Source organism: Bombina bombina, chromosome 6 (genome assembly GCF_027579735.1).
Source record: "Bombina bombina isolate aBomBom1 chromosome 6, aBomBom1.pri, whole genome shotgun sequence".
Classification (NCBI taxonomy): Eukaryota; Metazoa; Chordata; class Amphibia; order Anura; family Bombinatoridae; genus Bombina; species Bombina bombina.
The window spans coordinates 768998537-769009126 of NC_069504.1; the positions used below are offsets into that span (position 1 = coordinate 768998537).

At 36.9% G+C, this 10590-nt stretch overlaps 1 protein-coding gene across 3 annotated transcripts in view; it reads left to right on the forward strand.

The window, feature by feature from the left end:
- Nucleotides 1–9825, forward strand: part of PRKACA (protein kinase cAMP-activated catalytic subunit alpha) — a 218956-nt gene extending 209131 nt beyond the window's left edge. For all 3 annotated transcript variants that reach the window (XM_053718058.1, XM_053718056.1, XM_053718057.1), the window contains one exon: nt 7849–9825. In XM_053718058.1, the coding sequence (XP_053574033.1) occupies nt 7849–7974 (126 nt within the window). In that variant the 3' untranslated portion in view covers nt 7975–9825. The remainder of the gene's footprint in view (nt 1–7848) is intronic.
- The last annotated feature ends 765 nt before the right edge of the window (nt 9826–10590 follow it).

Genomic DNA, 10590 nt, shown 5'->3' on the forward strand with positions numbered 1-10590 from the left:
CATCTCTTACCTCCCTTTTCAGATCGACGATATACTCTTATATACCATTACCTCTACTGATTCTCGTTTCAGTACTGGTTTGGCTTTCTACTTCATGTAGATGAGTGTCCTGGGGTAAGTAAGTCTTATTTTTTGTGACACTCTAAGCTATGGTTGGGCACTTTTATATAAAGTTCTAAATATATGTGTTTAAACATTTATTTGCCTTGATTCAGGATGATCAATATTCCTTATTTCAGACAGTCAGTTTCATTATTTGGGATAATGCATATGACTAAATCATTTTTTCTTACCTTAAAATTGACTTTTTTCCCTGTGGGCTGTTAGACTCGCGGGGGCTGAAAATGCTTCATTTTATTGCGTCATTCTTGGCGCGGACTTTTTTGGCGCAAAAAAATTCTTTGTCATTTCCGGCGTCATACTTGTCGCCGGAAGTTGTTCGTGTTTACGTAATTTTTTTGACGTTTTGCGCCAAAAATGTCGGTGTCACCGGATGTGGAGTCATTCCTGGCGCCAAAAGCATTTAGGCGCCAATAATGTGGGCGTCTTTTTTGGCGCTTAAAAATGTGGGCGTTATTTTTGTCTCCACCTTTTTTTCACATTATTTAAGTCTCATTTTTCTTTTGCTTCTGGTTGCTAGAGGCTTGTTCATTGGCTTTTTTTCCCATTCCTGAAACTGTCTTTTAAGGAATTTGATAGATTTTGCTTTATATGTTGTTTTTTCTCTTACATATTGCAAGATGTCTCAGATTGACCCTGGATCAGAAGCTACTTCTGGAAAAACGCTGCCTGATGCTGGTTCTACCAAAGTTAAGTGTATCTGTCTGTTATTCCTCCTTCCAGTAAACGTAAAAGGTCTTTTAAAACTTCACATTTTTCAGATGAATTTTTAAATTAATATCATCATTCTGATTTGTCTTTTTCTGATGATGATTTTTCTGGTTCAGAGGATTCTGTCTCAGATATTGACACTGATAAATCTTCATATTTATTTCAAATGGAATTTATTCGTTCTTTACTTAAAGAAGTTTTAATCGCATTAGAGATGGAGGAATCTAGTCCTCTTGATACTAAATCTACTAAGCGTTTAAATTCGGTTTTTAAACCTCCTTTAGTTATTCCGGAAGTTTTTCCTGTCCCTGATGCTATTTCTGAAGTAATTTCTAGGGAATGGAATAATCTGGGTAATTCATTTACTCCTTCTAAAAGGTTTAAGAAATTGTATCCTGTGCCATCTGACAGATTAGAGTTTTGGGACAAAATCCCTAAAGTTGATGGGGCTATCTCTACCCTTGCTAAACGTACTACTATTCCTACGGCAGATAGTACTTCCTTTAAGGATCCTTTAGATAGGAAAATTGAATCCTTTCTAAGGAAAGCTTATTTATGTTCAGGTAATATTCTTAGGCCTGCTATTTTGGCTGATGTTGCGGCAGCTTCCACTTTTTGGTTGGAGGCTTTGGCACAACAAGTGTCAGATCATAATACTCATAGCATTGTTAAACTTCTTCAACATGCTAATAACTTATTTGTGATGCCATCTTTGATATCATTAGAGTTGATGTCAGGTATATGTCTTTAGCTATCTTAGCTAGAAGAGCTTTATGGCTTACAACTTGGAATGCAGATATGTCTTCTAAGTCAACTTTGCTTTCCCTTTCTTTTCAAGGTAATAAATTGTTTGGTTCCCAGTTGGATTCTATTATTTCAACTGTTACTGGGGGGAAAGGAACTTTTTTACCTCAGGATAAAAAATCTAAAGGTAAATATAGGGCTGCTAATCGTTTTCGTTCCTTTCGTCAGAATAAGGAACAGAAGCCTGATCCTTCCCCTAAGGGAACGGTTTCTGTTTGGAAACCATCTCCAGTCTGGAATAAATCCAAGCCTTTCAGAAAGCCAAAGCCAGCTCCCAAGTCCACATGAAGGTGCGGCCCTCATTCCAGCACAGCTGGTAGGGGGCAGATTACGATTTTTAAAAGAAACTTGGATCAATTCGATTCAGTCTTTGGATTCAGAACATTGTTTCACAAGGGTACAGAATAGGTTTCAAGGTAAGGCCTCCTGCAAGAAGATTTTTTCTTTCTCGCATTCCAATAAACCCAGTGAAGGCTCAAGCGTTTCTGAAATGTGTTTCAGATCTAGAGTTGGCTGGAGTAATTGTGCCAGTTCCAGTTCTGGAACAGGGTCTGGGGTTTTACTCAAATCTGTTCATTGTACCAAAGAAGGAGAATTCCTTCAGACCAGTTCTGGATTTAAAAATATTGAATCGTTATGTAAGGATACCAACATTCAAAATGGTAACTATAAGGACTATTCTGCCTTTTGTTCAGCAAGGGCATTATATGTCCACAATAGATTTACAGGATGCATATCTGCATATTCCGATTCATCCAGATCACTTTCAGTTTCTGAGATTCTCTTTTCTAGACAAGCATTACTAGTTTGTGGCTCTGCTGTTCGGCCTAGCAACAGCTCCAAGGATTTTTTCAAAGGTTCTCGGTGCCCTTCTATCTGTAATCAGAGAACAGGGTATTGTGGTATTTCCTTATTTGGATGATATCTTGGTACTTGCTCAGTCTTCACATTTAGCAGAATTTCATACGAATCGACTTGTGTCGTTTCTTCAAGAACATGGTTGGAGGATCAATTTACCAAAGAGTTCATTGATTCCTCAGACAAGGGTAACCTTTTTAGGTTTTCAAATAGATTCAGTGTCCATGACTTTGTCTCTGACGGACAAGAGACGTCTGAAATTGGTTTCAGCTTGTCAAAACCTTCAGTGTCAGTCATTCCCTTCGGTAGCCTTATGCATGGAAATTCTAGGTCTTATGACTGCTGCATCGGACGCGATCCCCTTTGCTCATTTTCACATGCGACCTCTTCAGCTTTGTATGCTGAACCAGTGGTGCAGGGATTATACAAAGATATCACAGTTAATATCTTTAAATCCGATTGTACGACACTCTCTGACGTGGTGGACAGATCACCATCGTTTAGTTCAAGGGGCTTCTTTTGTTCTTCCAACCTGGACTGTGATCTCAACAGATGCGAGTCTGATAGGTTGGGGAGCTGTATGGGGGTCTCTGACAGCGCAGGGGGTTTGGGAATCTCAGGAGGCGAGATTACCAATCAACATTTTGGAACTCCGTGCGATTTTCAGAGCTCTTCAGTCGTGGTCTCTTCTGAAGAGAGAATCGTTCATTTGTTTTCAGACGGACAATGTCACAACCGTGGCATATGTCAATCATCAAGGGGGGACTCACAGTCCTCTGGCTATGAAAGAAGTATCTTGGATACTTGTATGGGCGGAATCCAGCTCCTGTCTAATCTCTGCGGTTCACATCCCAAGTATAGACAATTGTGAAGCGGATTATCTCAGTCGCCAGACGTTACATCCGGGCGAATGGTCTCTTCACCCAGAGGTTTTTCTTCAGATTGTTCAAATCTGGGGTCTTCCAGAAATAGATCTGATGGCTTCTCATCTAAACAAGAAACTTCCCAGGTATCTGTCCAGATCCAGGGATCCTCAGGCGGAGGCAGTGGATGCATTGTCACTTCCTTTGAAGTATCATCCTGCCTATATCTTTCCGCCTCTAGTTCTTCTTCCAAGAGTGATCTCCAAGATTCTAAAAGAGCGTTAGTTTGTTCTGCTGGTGGCTCCAGCATGGCCTCACAGGTTTTGGTATGCAGATCTTATTCGGATGGGTACTTGCCAACCTTGGACTCTTCCGTTAAGACCAGACCTTCTTCCATCAGGATCTCAAATCATTAAATTTGAAGGTATGGAGATTGAACGCTTGATTCTCAGTCATAGAGGTTTCTCTGACTCCGTAATTAATACTATGTTACAGGCTCGTAAATCTGTGTCTAGGAAGATATATTATCGAGTCTGGAAGACTACATTTCTTGGTGTTCTTCTCATCATTTTTCCTGGCATTCTTTTAGAATTCCTAGAATTTTACAGTTTCTTCAGGATGGTCTGGATAAAGGTTTGTCTGTAAGTTCATTTAAAGGACAAATTTCTGCTCTTTCTGTGCTGTTTCACAGAAAGATTGCTAATCTTCCTGATATTCATTGTTTTGTACAGGCTTTGGTTCGTATAAAACCTGTCATTAAGTCAATTTCTCCTCCTTGGAGTTTGAATTTGGTTCTGGGGGCTTTACAAGCTCCTCCGTTTGAACCTATGCATTCTCTGGATATTAAATTACTTTCTTGGAAAGTATTGTTCCTTTTGGCCATCTCTTCTGCTAGAAGAGTTTCTGAGTTATCTGCTCTTTCTTGTGAATCTCCTTTTCTGATTTTTCATCAGGATAAGGCGGTGTTGCAGACTTCATTTAAATTTTTACCTAAAGTTGTGAATTCTAACAACATTAGTAGAGAAATTGTGGTTCCTTCATTGTGTCCTAATCCTAAGAATTCTAAGGAAAGATAGTTACATTATTTGGATGTAGTTAGAGCTTTGAAATATTATGTTGAAGCTACTAAAGATTTCCGAAAGACTTCTAGTCTATTTGTTATCTTTTCCGGTTCCAGGAAAGGTCAGAAGGCCTCTGCCATTTCTTTGGCGTCTTGGTTAAAGTCTTTGATTCATCATGCTTATGTGGAGTCGGGTAAATCTCTGCCTCAAAGGATTACAGCTCATTCTACTAGGTCAGTTTCTACTTCCTGGGCGTTTAGGAATGAAGCTTCGGTTGATCAGATTTGCAAAGCAGCCACTTGGTCTTCTTTGCATACTTTTACTAAATTCTACCATTTTGATGTGTTTTCTTCTTCTGAAGCAGTTTTTGGTAGAAAAGTACTTCAGGCAGCTGTTTCAGTTTGATTCTTCTGCTTATAATTTCAGTTTTTTTCATTATAAGATTAAAACTTTATTTTGGAGTGTGGATTATTTTTCAGCGGAATTGGCTGTCTTTATTTTATCCCTCCCTCTCTAGTGACTCTTGCGTGGAAGTTCCACATCTTGGGTATTTATTATCCCATACGTCACTAGCTCATGGACTCTTGCTAATTACATGAAAGAAAACATAATTTATGTAAGAACTTACCTGATAAATTCATTTCATTCATATTAGCAAGAGTCCATGAGGCCCACCCTTTTTTGTGGTGGTTATGATTTTTTGTATAAAGCACAATTATTCCAATTCCTTATTTTTTATGCTTTCGCACTTTTGTCTTATCACCCCACTTCTTGGCTATGCGTTAAACTGATTTGTGGGTGTGGTGAGGGGTGTATTTATAGGCATTTTGAGGTTTGGGAAACTATGCACCTCCTGGTAGGAATGTATATCCCATACGTCACTAGCTCATGGACTCTTGCTAATATGAAAGAAATGAATTTATCAGGTAAGTTCTTACATAAATTATGTTTTTCATGTCCCTTTTAACTAAGCTATCCAGAATCATTTATCCTAGGCAAAAATTTGTGTCACCAGATTAACATATTTCAGGATCCAGTTAAAGGGACAGTCAAGTAAAAAAAAAAAAAAAAAACTTTCATGATTTAAATAGGGCATGTAATTTAAACAACTTTCCAATTCACTTTTATTACTAATTTTGCTTTATCTTGGTGTTCTTAGTTGAAAGCTGAACCTAGGAGGTTCATATGCTAATTTCTTAGACCTTGAAGGCCGCCTCTAATCAGAAAGCATTTTGACAGTTGTTCACCACTAGAGGGCGTTAGTTCATGTGTTTTTTATATAGATAACATTGAGCTCAGGCACGTGAAGCTCCTAGGAGTCAGCACTGATTGGCTAAAAATGCAAGTCTGTCAAAAGAACTGAAATAAGGAGGAAGTTTGCAGAGGCTTAGCTTATAAGGTAATCACAGAGGTAAAAAGTATATTATTATAACTGTGTTGGTTATGCAAAACTGGGGAATGGGTAATAAAGGGATTATCTATCTTTTTAAACAACAACATTTCTAGTGTTTACTGTCCCTTTTAAATGTAATGTTTTATACTGATGTGTTAAAGGGACATGAACCCCAACATTTTTATTTCATGATTCAGACATAGCATACAATTTTAAACAACTTTCAAATTTTCTTTTAACAAATTTACCTCATTTGTTTGGTATCCTTTGAAGGAGCAGCAGTTCACTACTGGGAGCTAGCTGAACACGTCAAGTGAGCCAATTACAATAGGCATATATGTGCAGACACCAATCAGCAGCTAGCTCTAAGTATTGCATTGGTACTCCTGGGCCTACTTAGGTCTACTTTTAAACAAAGGAAACCAAGGGAATGAAGGAAACTTGATAGAAGTACATTGGAATAATTTATGTCTGAATCATAAAGTTTAATTTTGACTTAACTGTTCCTGTAAAGCAATGGCACTCCTGTATTCAAAACATGAAATGTGCATTTTTATTTATTTTTTGCATCTGGACATGAAACATTTTATTTTGTGACGTTTAAAGTTTTGTGTATTAAAAAATAATCCGCATCTATTCGAAAAATTAAACAAATATTCTACTCCAAAGTTTGCAAGTTTTTATGCGTCTGACTGAAAGCCTGTTTAAAGTTACAAATAAATGCATGGAAAAATATCAGCCACTTACTGCTTCACTGTTAAGGAATTAAAAAAGACTAACTTCTCATATAAATAGATTTCGAGAGCGAGAAAAAAAACTGCAGCAAAGGATTCTGGGTTATGTATGCAAATGAGGTTCACAATGCCTCACCTTTTTACTTTAATCTGGTTTTAGGCAGATTTCCTCTAGCCATAGCATCACTGTATCTGCAGCTTTTAAAGGAACAGTCTACTCCAGAATTTTTATTGCTTAAAAACATAGATAATCCCTTTATTACCCATTCCCCAGTTTTGCATAACCAACACAGTTATATTAATATATTTTTTACCTTTGTGATTACCTTGTGTCTAAGCCTCAGCAGACTGTCCCCTTATTTTAGTTCTTTTGACAGACCTGCATTTTAGCCAATCAGTGCCCTCTCATAACTACATGGGCGTGAGCGAAACGTTATCTATATGGCACACATGAACTAATGCCCTCTAGCTGTGTCAAAAAGGCAGCCTTCAAGGGCTTAGAAATTAGCATATGAGCCTACCTAGGTTTAGCTTTCAACTATAAAAATATCAAGAGAACAAAGCAAATTTTAGGATACAAGGAAAGTTGTTTAAAATTACATGCCCTATCTGAATCATAAAAGTTTGATTTTGACTAGACTGTCCCTTTAAAGGGCCATAATACCCAAATGTTTAAACACTTGAAAGTGATGCAGTATAGCTGTAAAAAGCTGACTAGAAAATATCTCCTGAACATCTCTATGTAAAAAAGAAAGATATTTTACCTTAAAAGTTCCTCAGTGGCCACCTCCCATTGTAAAGGATTTCTAAGCAGCATTTTAGTGTGTCTGTCCTGGGACAGCTTAGGGGATGAGCCTCGTGCACTCTCATATTATTTCCCTATTCAGCTGACTATGAAATCTCATGATAGTTAAGTCAAATCTCATGAGATCACAGTAAAAGAGTTCATGACCTCAGCACTGCTGATGCTGATTGGCTGCTGTTCATTTCTTCATTATTTTTTTTACCTGCAGCTGAGCAACAGCTGAGTATAACTTTTTACACAGAACTTACTCTGCTGAGCTGAGGAAATTGTGAGGTAAAATATCTTCCTTTTTTACATAGAGATGCTCAGGTGATATTTTCCTGTCAGCTTTTTACAGTTATACTGCATCAGTTTCAAGTGATTTAGCATATGAGTATCATGTCCCTTTAAGCTTAGCCAGGTAGGTACAGCAATTCAGAACCATCCCAAGACAGCTGTTTTGTATTATATATGCACTATACTTTCAATTTTTAATGTGTGCCTTTTTCCCTCCTTCTAGGTGGAGGCTCCATTTATCCCAAAGTGTAAGGGACCTGGTGACACAAGTAATTTTGATGACTACGAGGAAGAAGAAATCAGAGTCTCGATCACCGACAAGTGCTCCAAAGAATTCCTAGAGTTCTAGAGAGTGCTCGGAAGGAGGAGATATAAACCTTGAGTTTTCCCTCAGTCACAAGAGACTGACAGAGAGAATGCTGCCGGCAGGCACACAACCTTCTCCCTTGCTCTTGCACTTCCCACATCTTTAGCTTTTTTTAGTGATGCAGATTTGACTTTTTGGCCATCATATTTTATCCTGGATCTGATGGTTCTAGATCCTTGATACCACTTGGCCTCCCTTCCTTATCCCTCACCTTTGTTTCTCTCTGACAGATTGAGAGGCTAAAGAGGGTTATTTAAACATGAGTCGGGCCTCTGGGGTACACGGTGTGAAGATCGGTATCAGGGCCCCATTGTCAGAGACAGGCCTGTTTTTTTTCCTTTTTTAATATTTTCATTTTCTGAGCCTAGACACTGGTTTTTAGTGTTTAATATACATAGTATAAATTTAAAATGTTTTAAATTAAATTAAATATGTCCCTTGTCCTTATTTCTGTTATGTTACCCTTCTGCCCTAAATTAAGGGGGCTTTTATATTTAAAGTGCCAGTTTTTACCCCAACCTCACATCACCATTTTTTTTTCACTCACTTTTTTGCCCTAAATTTAATCTGTCCACCATTATATACCCTTTTTGTATTTCAGAAAGTTCCTTCTCTGATAGCATTATCCAGTTCTAATGCTCAAGCTAGTACGTTCAATCTTTTCTTGACACACTAAATTATTGTATAATAGATTTCCAGAAAGCAATAAGGCAGACGGTTCCATCATTTTATAATGTCCTCTTATAAATTTAATGAATTATAATCCGAATTTCTGAATAACTTAGTCCAGAATGATTTTTCTTCTTCTTCAAGTAACTGCCTCACAAACTTCCCCTGCTGAGGCCAGAAGAATGTTTATTGCCCAATACTATAAACTTGGTGTAATTTTGCATTTTAGTTTTAATGTGTTTTAATATTTGGGCATTTTCTTGATGGTAGTAAACAATTTCTTTATTTTAATATTGCCTCTTTGATAGTCATTTTGAATTTTAAAGGCAATAAGGCATTTAATTTATGAGGCAAAATTCTAGTATGCCAACTGTAACGTGCCTTAATTGCCCTATAAAATTACTAACAACCCACCATGCATATAGCATTTTACATTATTTTAGTCAATCTATTTCTATGGGTGAATGAAAAAAATAAAAGGATTAAGTACTTTTTATTTTGTGTACCCCCAGTAGAAGGATTTGGGTGATGGATTATAAAAGAAGGGCAACCACAGTCATGGGCTAAAGCATATTCAGTACATTAACATATTACATTCTTAAAGCTCTGTGATTATGATTCATCATATTGTCCCTGTTTCTCCTTTAACCAAATTTATGGAAATTAACTGAAAGGAAAGAAGTTGTCTTTGGTTTGGATAATAATGGTATTGATACTATTGTCTACTAAAGCAGTAGCATGTTTTTTTTTTCATCTTTACAAATCATTGAGAGCATTGTTTCACTAGAAGGTGGTCCTAGCAGAAAGACTGGGGCTTGTTCCTGGATAATTTCCTCTGTCAAACCTACAATAATATTTTATGAAGAGAAGCTTTTGAAGATGTGGAGAGCTTGTTTGAGGCTCCTATCCTCCTTCTACAATGGAACTTTATATTTAAAGAACTATATGAACCTCATTAGTGGATTGATATTGTTCCTGATTTTATTCTTTCCTCTGTATAATTGCCCATTGTATGAAAGGGGGAAGCTTATTAAAGAGATTCACCGTACCAGCCTCTTACAAGGATATCTTTTACTAGAAGAATGGGGATGACTAATGGTGGGAACAGGGGGATCATTTTGGGGCAGATCTGTGAATTTCATTAAAGTTTTCACTTTAAAACAAGTTATCTCTTTCTCCTCTTTCTCTCCCCACTTTTTTCTTTCTGTCTAAAGACACACACACACACACACACACATATATATATATATATATATATATATATATATATATATATATATATATATTGTCATACACACATATAATACACACACACTTCTTACATGTGTTATATTGTAAACAGTTGCGACAAATTACCAATAAAGTTTTGTTTAAAAAAAAAAAGCCTTGATACTTTTAAAGGCGGAGTGACTGAATATTAATCATGAAGAAATTTTAAAAATCTGTGAAATGTGTATATTAAATCTACTATAGAGATAAGGATATGAGTGTTCACAGAAGTCCGCTTTATTATTCTATCAGATGTGCCAGTCTACTCTATTCGATCCATATGTTGCAAAATTGGGGGGGGGGGGGGGGTGTTATAGTGAACGGGAATGAGGAGGAAAAGAAAATAAGGAAGAAGGGTTTGGATAATGAACCGAGGGAGCAGAACTAAATACAAGGGAGACACTAGCGAAGCAATCCTGTTTTATTCATTTAATAGTATCTGTATTCACAACTGGTGGTTACCTTAAGATGTATTTAGATGCATCCCCATTAAATATAAATACTTAGTAATTCAATAGTAGGACTAGCAATGTTACATATTTTGTTATAAATTTAGAATTTCATGCTATTTAAAGGGACACAAGTCCAAAATTAAAATTTCTTGGTTAAGAAAGAACACACAATTTTAAGAGACTTACTAATTTACTTCCAAGTTCAGTG